Raw genomic sequence first — 14,781 nt, 5'->3', positions numbered from 1 at the left:
ATAGGGCTAATCTGTTTTTGAAGGATCTCCTCTCTTTTCATGCATTTACCATTTGGGCAATTCTGCCTTTGCCTTTCAGCCATAATCACCAGCCATTACTCCTAGATGCTGTCAGGCCCTGTCCTACTCTCAGAGCAGCTCAACTCTCGATTGTTTTCCTCCCCAACCCTGCTACGGTGTAGTGACACGACGACATTACATTCTCCCCAGAAACAATGACATGAATCTGATTTATAACTGGTGGTAAAACTTTATTATTCAAGTTTAGATGTAACAGACATCTTTGCTGCCTGAAGATTGTTTGCATAAGAAATACACCAAGAACATGTTTGTGAGTAGAAATGAACATGCACTATGAAAACCAAAAAACAAAACAAAACAAAACAAAAAAACCCCAAACAAAACAAACAAAAAACACATCCATGTGTTGTAAGGACAAAACATTAAGAGCCAACATTCTAGAGTCAAATCAGGGCTACAAGTTTAATGATGGTTTTTAGCAACATGAAGTCATTCTTTATGAAGTACTTTTTTTTTTTTTTTTTCCTTTCCTGCTGGTGAATTTTCTATAAGCTAAATTTACAATGGCATTTTGAGATGTTTCCTTTTCTCCTGTTCTCCTTCTACATAGAGCTCAGAGGCCGAAATGATAGGAATGGAAAACTGTGGTTGCTGTTACAATGTTTATTCTAAGAATTTTACTTTACTAAGGGTACTCAAAAACCAAATGAAACTCTTATTTATCTGGCTGGCACTCATTAAATTATATTCTTTATCCTCTAAAAAGAGGCAAATCGGGGTATATGTGATTACTATATAGGTAGCATCTCACCAACTGCCAGCTTTCCAGAGCTGGCTGAATGAAATGAAATTGTGAGGAAGAGGGTAGGGAGGAATCCTATTCTGGGGTGAGAAAATTATGTAAATAATTCTACTTGGCCTATCTTAACTTTATAGAAAAGTTTAGAAGGGATTTCTCACTTATCTGTCACATTTGGGATATGTTGACAAATTGCTCGCTATTCTTTGCCAAGCATAACTGTCTCCACAGAAGCAGAAGGAAATATATCTACCCCTCTGGCTGAACAGACGTGAACTTCTAATCTCTTTGGCTTTTCCTGACCAGTATTAGGAATTAGCATGTTAAGTTAGCCAAGAAAAATCAATACAGGAGCAAGAATGGGAATATATTTAGACATCCTGGGCAAAAAGCAGATGGTAGACAACATCCTTAGCACATAAAGCAAGTAGTTATGACTACGAAGCAATACAGTCCAGTCCAAAGACGGACTTGAAAGTCCATCCCTGAACTGAGTACTAATCTACAGTTGCCAAATCAGGTCTCCACATTGCACAACTCCTACATTTCAGCACTGCATACAATTAGCATCAGTCACTTTTCTCCTGCTGCCCCTCTAACTGCAAGAATAATCTCTTACCCACAGCGTGCCTCTGCTTTTTGAGATGTCTCAATGTCCTCTCTCTTTAAAACTGTCACAATGTGCAACAGTACATTTTTTAGGCAAAACTGAGATACAAGTATCCAGCGTACATCCTCCTTTCTGGATGGTCCACAAAACATTATGGGGGGAATTTCATCAGCACAGTAGCAACTGGGTGCAAAACTTCCATTGGAAAGCAGTCCAAGTTTAGCACCTGAATGCAAACTGTGCTCTGGAAAAGCTTTGTCTCCTGCTGCATTAACCTAGGGGGCAGCAGCCACGAAGTGATAGTGTAAAGCCAGTCTGGTTTGTAGAAGATGCTGCATGACAGAGTGTTAACAGAAATATTGTTCCTGTTCTGCAATCTGATTAATGACAGGCACCACAAATCCTCTGGTTTTGAACCATCTACTGATTTTGTGGTCCTATTTGAGATATATTTTAAGATCTCAAACTGCCATTCCTTAGTAAGAGAAGTACAACACCTTGAAGACACTAGCAAATTCAGAGCAAAGAATGATTCTTTGAAAGTTCAATTTTTAGTGCTGTAAGTTGATCGAAATGCAGTGGATGCAGTAATTACTTGTGTGTGCTAACATTGGTTTCCACCTGAGAGTTATTAAATAAGATTATTCTTTTTCAATGTCAGGATCTATTTTTCTGTTGATGAATATCCATTGTGAGGGGGGTCTGGAAGAGGGAAGGAGTCACCTCTCTTTTGCTAAGAAACAAAACTGTGCTCCCCCCACCCCAATCAAAGAGAACAGGCTATGGCAAAATCCCGTTTCTTACAAAGCATAAATCTCAGAACATCTCAATATGTCATGGCAAGAACAATGAACTCTTTTTCAAATTTTATTTGCACCATCTAAATGTGCAATATTAATATTCAAAAATCTGTCTTGTTCTTTGCACTCATAAGATTTCATTTCTCCTCATCCCCAAACCCTGATATATGTGTATTTCCTGTTATTGGCCTCTGCTTCGGAGTTTAGCAAGAGGTGTTATGAAGTACAGGGTGGTGCTCAAGTCTTACAATGCGCATGTCCCCCCCTAAAATATTTTGCCATGAAGATGCAGCTTCCATCAACGAAGAAGCCACAGGAACTGGTAGGTCTTAGAAGAAGTAAGTCAAACCAGTAACTACTGATAACCGGCAGGCAGCTACCTCTGAAAACGATAAAAATCGCTGCTTAGTGAGTCTAATATGTTTCTTGGAAAAGCTGAAAAGGACACACACTGGACCCCAACGTAACAAAACGAGGGCAATCTATTTCAGTCCCCACAGAAAAAAAAAGAAACAAAAAAATACCCACAAAAATAAATCCACAAAAACCAAGTCAGAACTTATTATTGGAGAACAATAGTAAAAACATAACCAGACTTTGTCTGGCACTGGTATCAAGCAGGAGATTCATCTAAAAAACAGAAGAAGAAGAATGTGGCCCAATATCCTTTGCTAACCTAGAACACTATTGAAGGGTTATAGAACTCAACCGTGAACAGATTGAGTGGGATTTTCCATATGCTGCTCACCAGTATAGAAGCAATGGGTGGAGCAGGAAGGAATGCAAGCCTAATGCTGAACAATAGCCTGTCTGTGCCTAACAAATCAGAGAAACTGTGCAATAAAGTTTCACCTGTGTGAAAATGTAACACCTAAAATACTGCCAAGGTCAGCAAGACCTTTGGTGATCAGCTGTGTAAGTGCTTCTCATGCATGGTGATGTTCATTGCCGGCTGCTTTAGGCACATTATTTTTCGAAGGACTATCAAAGTGCTGAACGGTTAGGCCAGTTCCTCCCCGGTTTTCCTTTTGCCAACCCCTATAAGCCATTTCCTATCACCTCTCCTTTTATCTTCCACCTCCCTGTCTATCTGGTTAAGTATCTTATAAGTGCACCAAATTCTAGAAGGGAGAGTGGTGAGATTCAGGTAAGTTAAATACAAGAACTTTTTTTTTTTATGATGCTCTAGTTTCAATTACATGAAAATCTGAGAAAGGCGGCATGTAAGTGAGATCAGAATAGGACCCTTTACATATAATCTCAAGTGAGGACTTAGTCCAGAGATATTTTTATAGAACATTTTAAAAAATAAAATGCATGAATGGAGAAATAAAAGACAACATAATATCAGAAAGACATTTTAAACTTCATTCGCTGCAACATTCATGAACCAGTTGAGCTACACCTGCCATCCAACCATAAGGAACTAAGACCCTGCACTGCGAAAAAGAAACAAACCCAAACAAAACAAAAAAGCAACTGCGTAATATTGTAAAAATGGAGTGCAATGCTACTACAGAATGCAATAAAACATCAGTGCTGCATCGTCAAACAGCACTTATCAAAATAATTTCTGAAATGTTTCTTCTGAAACACAGACAAAGCAATAAAAAGAGGATATATGTTTATCATTTTAAGCATAACAATGTGAGTTAAGAGCTTAAGAATACAAAAGTACTTGGAATGAATAGTGCTACCCTTTTTTTCCTAAGTAGGCATAAAAATATTTTCATTTCCTTCTTGTTTTTCCATACCATTAATATCAACAAATTTCATTCATTTCATGTTATCGTTTACAACTTTAATGCACACACACAGAAAAAAAGATACCTACTGCAATAGAAATAGTTGCTTCATTACCTTGTTTGCTACATTTGCAAATGTAAACAGCGAGGCAGAGCCAGAACTGACTCTAATGCATGATGGAATATCTTTGTTGCATACGTACACTGTAGAAAATAATTATTCAATATGTCAGGCACCATTATTTGAAATGTAATACATTAATATTTACTAGAAAAATAAGGTTTTTTCTATTTGTTCTCCCAACTTCTTTAATGAAATAAGTTAATCTGACAGTGCATCCAGTAGCTTGTAATATCTTCTACATCCCTGTGGCAAAATAATAAACTACTGGTTGGGACACTATAATGAAAATGATTAAAGTCAGTTCTTGTACACCCTTGTAGCAAGCATGGAGGCTCGTCTAACAGCACCTTTAACCAATTATTTAATATTTAGTTATTTAGCCCTATTTCCCTGAGCAGTTATGCTGAGGAGCTTTCCCTTCATGGATAGTTTTTACAAAGCTTTAAGTATTAAAAAGTACTACGAAGACATTTAATGCTACTTAGCAAAAGCTGGTATAAGTCTACTGAAGGGATTGACTGGTATGTATAGCAATGTTAAGCCTGTGGAGAAGTAACCTTAGACTTTAAGGTTTAGAAATGTAATATATTAAAAATATGTTAAAATAAAATACAGCAGGTTACCTTGTTCTATGCAAATTAAACCCGGAGTGTGGCTTCTGTATTAGAGACTTCACTTGCACAAAATGGTTTTCCTAGACTAAAGTGTGCCAGAAAGAATGTAGTGATAAAATGGTAGCTAAAAATCAGCGGAGTCTGAGAAACATCTAGATGAAATTGCTGCCAAAGCTTTGAGGACAAAGTGATCCTAAGGCATGTTGTAGGGCAGAAATTAGCCCAAATTAAAGAAAAGAAATGACCTTTTAACATTTGTATATTTAACAAGTCTAGTTCTTATATACAATGTGCATATGTTCACTATACCCCTGCAGCAGTATATACATATACACATCTTTGCACTCTTGCCAGTTATGTCTCTTACACAATAGCAAAGGTATTAATTGTCCGGTAAAATTTTCTCAAGGTTATTCGCCATGATTCACTGCATTCTGGCTAGCTTTGGTGGGCCGTGTCCCATATAATTATCTTCTCCCCCTTCTGGCCACCATCCAACTCTTTGTTTTTTTTCTTGGTAACCCACTCATTTAAAAGGACAAAAAAAAAAAAAAAAAAAAGGAAAAAATTAAAGAAGAAAAAGGAAAAAAAAAAAAGAACAAGGGATTTAATATTGGATAAGGCATGCTCTCTATATGAAGTGCTTTATAGGTCTTCACAAGACATTACAAGCTATTGAATTCCCATCAAGGAAACCTATTTCTGTTTAATTGTGCTAAGTGCTAAGGTTTACTCTTTAGGTTTTCCATTCTTTTCAGCTTGTGCATTGTTCCTGTGTAGGCCCCTCTGGATGTGAGTTGTGAAGTCATACTTGTCCGTGCAAAGATGCTGGCATATGCTGCACTGGAAAGGTCCACTGTCACCATGGCAACTCATATGCAAAGCATACATCACTTCATCCAGAAAGACAATGCCACAGTGCACACACTTGGTAGAAAGTTCATCTTGAGTACTTCTATCAACTTTCTCTGTTTTTACTACATTCAAGGGACCTTCATTTTTTACATTTGGTGGTGCCTTATTCTTTTCCTTGGAGGCACCATTTGCAGTTGGCCCAGGTCTGGAATGCTTTATCGCCAAATCTAGAGGAATGTCATTGTCTGATCCGACAGCTGAAAAATGAGGAGGCAGATTAAAGGTGGGATAAGGCACATAGTTTTGGCAAGGATTTGGTAGGCCAGGCACATGACTCAAGTAGTGTGGATTCCCAGGAACAGACAGCTTATATTTACTCCAGAATCTCAGCCAGTCAGCTTCACTCTGAAAGTCATTGTGTACAAACGGAAGTCCAAAAAGTGGGTACTGGTATTTTTCAATAGGGCTTCCAGGTGGTGAATAGTTTGGGTGTTTCGCAGGTCTCATGTATTTCTCTATCGGGCTGCCTCTCTCTGAGCTTCCTTTCCCTTCCGATATCGATGAACTGTTTCCTGGGTCTCCAGTACTTTCCTGAGGACTTTTTATCTGAATGTGCAAAGGTTGCATCCTTTTGTGAATATCCAGAGTTTGGCTGACCAATATTGGCTGCTGAGCAGAATGGCTTTTAGTCAATGAACCTGGGGCCTCGTATTTACTGAGGCTGGGAAGCTGAATTTCTCTCTGATGACCTTCAGGTAAATGATCCTCTGACCTCCTCTCTAAGGGGCTTCCATTGACTTGTTCCTCACTGCTACCCCTCTGCTGTTTGTTTAGCTGCTCAGCCTGGAGTGCCTCCGGGTTAAGGCGCTTTCTTGTTCGTCTCCTAATGATCTGCTCACCATTGTTCTGCTTAATGATGTTTAAAGGCCTGGGAGTCTGCATGGAACACACACATAATGAACAAAAGGAAAAAAAGAAAGAGACATTAAACAAATCTGTGAGACCACGCTCATGCAAATTTATCTTTTCTTTCATTAAGAGCTATATTCTAAGAGTTTTATGGGAATGACCAAATTTCAACCCAAATGTTGGTTCCTGGCCCCTCAATTTAAAAGTAAACTATGAATTGGTTTGTTTTATCAAACTAAGTCAACTGCCTTGGACGTACTATACCTGTTTACTTAAAAAGGCATGAACTATCCAAGCTGTCAAAGCGTTTATTACCCCTTACTCCTGAAAAATTCTGAGCCATACGTGCTGAAAGAGGGTGCTGAGAGCTGGGGATGAGATGGGAGATGCACGGCCCCATGCACTAGCGTTATTCTATGCATCACATCCCCAGAGCTGGTATCAGGCAGAGGTTTGCACAGAGCACACTATGACAAGAACTGGGTAATGCTTACCTTGATACCTACCCCCCTTTGACACCGACAGAAAATACAAGCAAATACATGGTTTGCTGACCACCACTGCTGTCACCTAGCAAAAAGGCTAGTGGGAGATGTGAGATGATGGTGGCTGGAAAGGCACTGAGAAAGATGGAGAAGAAAATCCAGGAAAACTCTTCCTATGCACCAAAAGGTCTACCTGGGACTTTGGTATCAACTCCCTCTCCTTTATCCCTATTGCTTTTCTTTCTAACTGTTACTGATGTTGTGCTAGTAAGTCATGAGGGAGAGAAGGCTTCCCCTGAAGGTGGGGAAAAAAGGGTCTGTAGAGAAAAAAAGAATCAAGGGAGAGGCGGAAGCAAGAACCAAGCGAGGACTTCTGTTTCCATTTGCTACTTCTTCACACCAGCTCAGGGCAGGTGGCCTATTTAGATGAGAATCGAAAATACTTTTGCGTGAAGAAAAAAAAAATAGTATGAGGACGGACTGCAGCCAGGCCTCTTTGAAAGGCCCCTCAACCGGAAGGCCATGGTATGTGAATGAAAGATGGTGCTGCAATGTCGGTATGTGTTGCTCTACTGGGCAGATGTTAAAACAACAAAACCTACCTAAAAGTCATTCAGTTTGGCATGCTGGCAGCTGCCATTTGTCTCAACCAAATGCACACATAAACTTATTTTGGTTGGAGGCCAGAAAAGTGCCCCACACAGTATTCCACTTATATGTTTATTTGGAAATTTTCTTTTTTAACATTGTTTTAAACTGCAGATGAAATTTTGGCCTACAGTCAATACCCAAAACAATTAGTACCTTGATGTAACATAATTTATATATATTCATAACTTTGAATTAATATAAAAATATCCAGACCTGGAAGAGTGCTCTATTATTTGTTGGGATCTAGTTTCTCTCTTGACTTGCCATCTTCCTCTCCTCTTTCACCTATTTATTTCGCTGAGGTTGGCTCTTTCTGAATGGTTAACTACATTTTAGGCAGTGCAGCTACTTTTTAAGATTTTACTTTCTATTAAAACTCTACATCAGAAGAAATACACACTTTGATTTAATTTTTAATAAGCAAAATTTAAACTCAGCAGAAAAACAGCACCTTGAACCAGCCTCCTCAAACAGATCGAAGTAGAGGCAAAGTATTGTTTAGATAAAATTAGAATATTTTCTATGTACATTCTATGCAAATAAAGTTTATAGTTTGCAGAATCAATAGCCAATTCTTACAATGTTGTTGACATTGCTCTTATTAAACTTTTATTTATACACTACAGAGCATCTTCATGTGGTGTCCAGATAACCTTTCAATAGTTTGGAAATACTTTTCAGTCTTACTTTTCATGTTACTGGTATGAAGTCTGATCCTGGAAGGAGTTAAAAGAAACATCGTCATTCTTGTGATTAAAGATCCTCACACACTTGTTTGTTTGTAGCTCACGCTCTTCCAAGTTACATGCTAATAGGAGTTAAAGGCTGTAGGTCCAACTTCAGTATGCAAATGACTGTACTCATCTGACTAGCCTTTAGCTGATTAAAAGAGACTACTCAGTGGAGTAAAACTACTCACATTTTTCTTACTCATGGTAGCAAGGTGCATATAGAAATACTCTGTACTTGGTTGCAGCTGAGGCAGACAGAAAAGTTTAAGCTCTCTTCTTGATTTTTCAATGGGGCACTAAATTTAGAAAATCGTGGAAACGTTACCAGAATTTTACTTTTAAAATGGCCTATGTCAGATCCTTAATTATATGTTATATGTAGTATATTGAGTGTGATCACAAAGAATTTTTTGCCACCTCTATATCAATTGGTAATCTCCCTACACCAAATATATGTGTAGCTTTTTTAAAAAATTACAAAATTCAACAAATAGTTCAGTAAATTATTGTGATTACACTTCCTCGACACCATGGGAAATTGAGGTGATCTCTCCACTAGAAGATCATGTATTTCAAATCCTAGAATAATATGCTGTAACTCCTCACTGAAGTAGTCCAAGGATGTGGCCAAGGAATCACTATGGAACAAAATCTAGTTTTCCACGACTGAGTTAGAGCTATTAAAAAATAAGAAACAGCACTACAATATAAATGGTCAAGTTCATGATTCTGGGGAAACAAGGAATACACCTTTCTCTGTCAGCAAATGTGAATATTGTATATATGTTTGCAGTGAACTGAAAGCATTTTTTTCACTAAAACTATTTTAATAATTGACTCTTGGACTATTATTACACATTTCTTAACATAGTTGTCTGCATTAGAGGAGAGAAATGTGAAAAATCTGGCAATTTACATGTAAATGAACCCTAGATAGATTGAACATTTTTGAAAATATGTTGAAAAATTATTCAAGAGTATCATAGAAATGGAAATGTGACTTATAGCAGAAATCACTACCATGTTAACATTTGTCAGTCACTACCACCTAGTAGTGTCTGACAGACCATAGGTTTTTCTTCTTATCAAATACAAGTAAAAAAGGGACCTTAGAGATAAGTGTATTGAACATATTCTTGAGGTAATGAGGACAGTAGTTCTAGATAGTGATAATCCAATCAAAAGGGAGCTATGAAATGTGCACACCTACTATAGGTGAACTTTACTGAGCTGTGCAGCCTAATTTAGTTTAACTGGGTGGCCCGCAGAAGGGAACAGTTCTATGTCCTTGAATTTTTAGCTTCAGACCTTTATCTAATAACTGCATCATCCTAGACACCTTACTTCAAAAACATGCTTGACAATTACTTTAATTTTTCATGAAGAGCAGACAGGCAGTCAGATAAAAGAAACTTTCACCGTTTTGGTGTCAGTCTAAAGAACATGCCTTTGCAAGGGACTGTCTCAAAAGGTGTCCCAAAGGAGAGATTTGTTTGATTATTTCAGACTCCAACTTACAATGGAGTTGCTATCATATCACAGCAGAGTGGAGGCTTAATTAAATTCTTTGCATTTGTTTGGTCAAAGTTCAATTGAAGATATTAATGTCAAATGTCCACTGAATGACAGCTCATTGCCATGCTTGAGAAGTGGAGCTAGAAGATAGTGCCAGCTTCTTGCTTTCTATATGCATAAAATAAAGGTTGACATTGTATTCCTAATTATTATTGTTGGAAGCACACTAGTTTGTTCCTACTGGTTCATAAGCATTTTCTGTGCTATGTGTCTGAACTCAAACCTGATTCCTGTAGCTTTCATATATTCAATAAGTTATACTAATAATCATGGCAATGTCCTACACTATAGTTCAGAAAAATATACTAGGAAAAGGGAAAATGGAGGCTGTGAATGAAGTCTTACAAATAACTGGACTCAAACGTCCAATTAATGTTAAAACGCCAAACTGTCCTCCTTAAAATCTTTGTGGATGCTCACCACCGTTCAGTTTCCTTAAATTAGATGTTATATCTAGAACTATGAGAGATCTCCAGGAAGATGATACTTTCAACAAGACCCAGCCAAGACGCTGGCCAGAGATCGGGCATTAGTCCATCTTCTCCCATCCAGATGCTATCTGACTGGCTGGGTTGTTCTGAAGCTTAAAATTGTTACTGACCTCAGAATGACAGCACATGGCAAACAGAGATAACCTTTTAGGCTGGTAATGTTTTTGCTGCTTTCGAAAATTGGAATCTTTTTTATTAAGTGCGTTGGACAGGATCTTGAGTAAATAGGATTGTTATATGGCCTGTACACAAGATCAAGGGTAAAATTCACAGAAGCTACTTATTGATTTACAAACTTATGCCTCAAATTTAAAAAGAAATACGTATAGGCACTTGGGAATCTTAATGCATTTGAAACAGAGTTTCCTAAGCGGCTTTTTCTTTTTTTAAAGGGCATTTCTGAAAAAAGTTTTTAAAAACATGCAGTCTCAGTCACAACACAGATTTCTGATTTGGGCTCTGAGCCTAAATTGTTATGTTGCCTTGGCAAACTCCCAAAGACTGCCTCAGTTTCTATTTCTGAAAAATAGTAATACTTTTTAACTACATGGGTATGTTGTAAAAATTAATTAATTAGAGTCAAATCTTGGTCACCTGACTCTCCCATGTGCTTCCATTAAAGATAGCAGGGATAATATTTATCTAGTGGATCTTAAGTTAAAAGATTCTGAGCATTTTGGCACTGATCCAAGGAAACACTTAAGCATGGCTTTCCTGGACCTGGACCAGAGCATTCAACATCTTTCAGGATCAAGCCAAGTGTCAATAAGATGAAAAGCAATATAGATAGTTCATGATTATTACTTATTCCCTGTCTGATCCTGAGTGATGGTGAATCTTCCCCTCACCAAATGATGAGTGCCATCAAGTGAGTAGCTTCCTTGTTATTTCAGAATCCTCCAGCAGCTTATAAGAACTGTAGAAAAAAGAACAAAAAACCCCCACCTCCCCATATCTCCAGGAAATTTACTGTCAAGAATAAAGGGGGGGAAGAGAAGTGAAAGAAAACAAAACCCACAGCAAGGGATATTTTTTATATAGATGTGATGTCTAACTTTAACAATTTTTTTTTATTATGAACATGAGGGCTCTTGAATTTAGACAGCTTTCATCACAACATATTGTATGTCTTTAAATGGAATTCCCAGAAAAGAAATAATTTTCCTCTTATTTTGTATCAAAATAATTAAATGCATCACTGGTGATCTCAAACACGTCTACCCACAGCATCCCAGCCTGTTTCATAATGAATCACATCTGATCCCAAAGTGACCATACTGCAAAACCCTGTTAGGAAATTAACTGCAGGCCAGGGAGTGGTACTAATCACACAACCAGACAAGACCACAGCTGCCCAGCTTAGCTGTATAACCCCTTTTTTTCTGAACAAACCAGTAAATTCTTCCTACCGAGTGAAGCTTCTGGTAGAGGCCACACGCATTGCATACATATCCACCATTTGCATTCTTTCGCCAGAGAGAGGTCTTTGTGGTCAGGCAATTGGCACAAAAAACACCCGAGCCTCTACGTCTCTGAAATAGGGAAGAAAAAGAAAAAAAAAAAAAAAACACACAGAAAAAAACCAGGTCAGAGGTGAGTCACATGAGCTGCGGAGTTAGGACAAATCAACACAGGAGTTTTGTCTCTAGACTGGCAACAATGACAGTATAAAACCACACTGCCCATAATGAGGTCAGGTTCAATTGTGCTTAATAGGCACCACTGATTTTCATTATAATTAACCCTAGAGTGATGGATGAGGTGTGTGAAACACCAAAGCCTTTTCAGAATAACAGCTTTAACTTTTTGAACTTCAGGTTTTGTGCATTTAATGATGGTTTCTAAACAGCAAATTCTGAAAAACCCCTCTGGAAGCTGACAGAGAACATTCTGTAAACTTCTCCTGGGTTGTTCATTGCATTTCACAACAGATTATTTCTTTTTAGTTTGCTCGATTTTAAAGTGTGATTGGTAACAAGAATTCTGAAACCCCACCACTTAATTAATTAGTTTGTATTTGTGTCATACTAATTCCTTTAACAGAGATTATACTTCATTAATTGTATACATGATATTCACTTCCAGTCTTTCCCACTTCTGAAATTAATATAAGCTACTATATATACACCACTAAGAATGAGGAGTAACCTCTGACAAACAAACAAAAGTACAGTATTCTTAATGAGACCTCTTTTGAACTTCACCCAAAACCCCAGAAAATATGGTCTCATCGATGGATAGATTTATTTGTTTTATTTTAGTCAGGCAAAGAAAGGCACAGTACAACTTTCCTAAATACAAATTGATTTTTAACCAGACTGAGCTGTGCATTCATCAGGTTTCATAATGATCCAGGAATATTTAAAAGTAGACACGTTTATGAGTATTGCTCATTAAATTCCTTCTACGGAGTAATGATTTCATTAAACTTCTCATTTAAACAAAAGTCAGGCTGCGTTTGTGGGCACAAATACTAATAAGAAGGAAATGGAATTCTTTTGCTGAAAAGAAAAACTGAATTTCAACTCTGTTCCCTTCTAGCAAAGGAAAAAAAATCAATAAGAAACCTTCAGCATCTAAGATAAGAATGGGTGAGTACAGGGAAAAAGAGCCTGGGTGAAAACTAATTTTATTATAAATTAAAAATTACTAACACTGTAAGTCAAAATTTCAGAGTTTCATAAAATTTAAGTAATTTATTTAACTTTAGTCCATACTGTAGAAGACTGGTGTTCATGCCAAAAAAATACAATGGTTATAATTGTACTCTGATACATTTCAAATGGAAAGCTTTCTGCAGACATAATTTTGGCTTCAAGACTGGAACACTTTCTTGGCATTGAAAGGGCATTTGATTCATCGGGTGTTTCACAATGTATCACTAAAAAGACCTGGTGAGCAGCCAGTTCCCTATAGGGTAATTTTTCCATCCAGATGCAAGTGCTATCAGAGGCCCTCGTCAGCTAAACTAATTATGATCTTGCATTTGCTGATGCCTGCTCACTCTAACGTTCGACATCCTCCATTAATCATCAATACAAGGAAAATGAATGAAATGTAAAGAAACGAGGGCTGGTAAGCTGCACAGCCATAAAAATCTGAAATGAGTGCAATAATTTAACAAGATTGGGGAAATGTTTTTAGTGAGCACAAAGTCAGGCTAACAATTGCCCTTTTAAACCAAGAACACAATTTCATTAGTACAGCAGGTTGTGCTATGTTAAGGTGATACAATAAAATCGAGATTGTCGTCAAGATAATCTCTTTCTCACCTACTTAAATCATCCTCTACTTTGTCTCTTAAATCAGAAGCAGTAATATACTACGTTTTTCTCAATTTGACTAGAGGGAGAGCTAAATGGTAGTTGATGTCCTTTGGCAAACTTCTAACTAGTTGTGTATATGAGATGCAGATGACTGTGAAGGTGCGCTCGCCTACAAGTAAACTGAAGCTCCCAATTCTTTTTGTGGTTGCATACCCTTGCACAACTTCACCTGGCTGCTGAAATATTTTCCTTAAGCGTACAACAAAGCTTCACTAAACTAACCCCAACTACGTCCACTTAAAGGGCAAGAAGTTTCCAAGTGGAAATGACTGTGTATGGCCAGGATTCAGATACAACTGCAGAACTGTTCCTTTCCATTCCCACTTTTTGTCTGCCAGCCTATGGCTTCTTGGTGTGGTGTATTAACGAAGTGGAGTCTTAATCTGAGTCAGTCTTTCCACCCTTTCATTTCTGGTTGTGTTCCTTGAGTTTGGGAAATACCCTCTACAAAGTCATGGAAGACTTTTAAAATATATAGAGAGCGGTCTAGTTTACACGCTGCGTTAGTATGTACCTGAATGGTGACAGGATAACACTGAAATCTTCACTGAATGCTATGAAACTAGTATATCTTTAAAACATTGACAAAGGAACTCGTTTTTTCTCTCTTTTTTAAAGAAAGATCTTATTCAAACTGGACGTTAGTTGCAATGAAATAATACAATCACTACAGTTGACAACAATCTACAAAATACCTGGTAGTAGCTATACCTATCAAAAAACGATACCTGTGCTTATTTAGTACTTACAAACTATTTATCTGTTTAAAATTTCAAAGTAGTCCAGCTAAACATCATTCCCTAAATTAACGCAAACTGTGGAAATTCATCTTACATGCTAAGTGTTGCATCTTATCTTTCTTTACCTTCTCTTATTTCTGTATTATTTAAGGACCTTACAGGATAATCACCAATGATTACTCCCCTACCTAAGTGTTCCAACATAGCTTACATATACTAATGAATTAAACCACCTCTGGAATAACTTAAATGCTGTTACTTTGTTGAGCTTTTTGGTTATGAAACAGCTTTTCATAGTGAGGGAC

At 37.5% G+C, this 14,781-nt stretch overlaps 1 protein-coding gene across 8 annotated transcripts in view; it reads right to left on the bottom strand.

Moving 5' to 3' along the window:
* Window positions 1-230: 230 nt before the first annotated feature.
* TRPS1 (transcriptional repressor GATA binding 1) overlaps window positions 231-14,781 on the bottom strand; it is a 219,920-nt gene continuing 205,369 nt past the window's right edge. For all 8 annotated transcript variants that reach the window (XM_075743454.1, XM_075743453.1, XM_075743460.1 and 5 more), the window contains 2 exons: window positions 11,820-11,942; window positions 231-6,504 (listed from right to left, as the gene is read on the bottom strand). In XM_075743454.1, coding sequence (XP_075599569.1) covers window positions 5,443-6,504; window positions 11,820-11,942 — 1,185 coding nt within the window. In that variant the 3' untranslated portion in view covers window positions 231-5,442. The remainder of the gene's footprint in view (window positions 6,505-11,819; window positions 11,943-14,781) is intronic.

Source organism: Balearica regulorum, chromosome 2 (assembly GCF_011004875.1).
Source record: "Balearica regulorum gibbericeps isolate bBalReg1 chromosome 2, bBalReg1.pri, whole genome shotgun sequence".
NCBI classification, from domain to species: domain Eukaryota; kingdom Metazoa; phylum Chordata; class Aves; order Gruiformes; family Gruidae; genus Balearica; species Balearica regulorum.
This window is presented reverse-complemented; position numbering and strand designations above follow the sequence as displayed.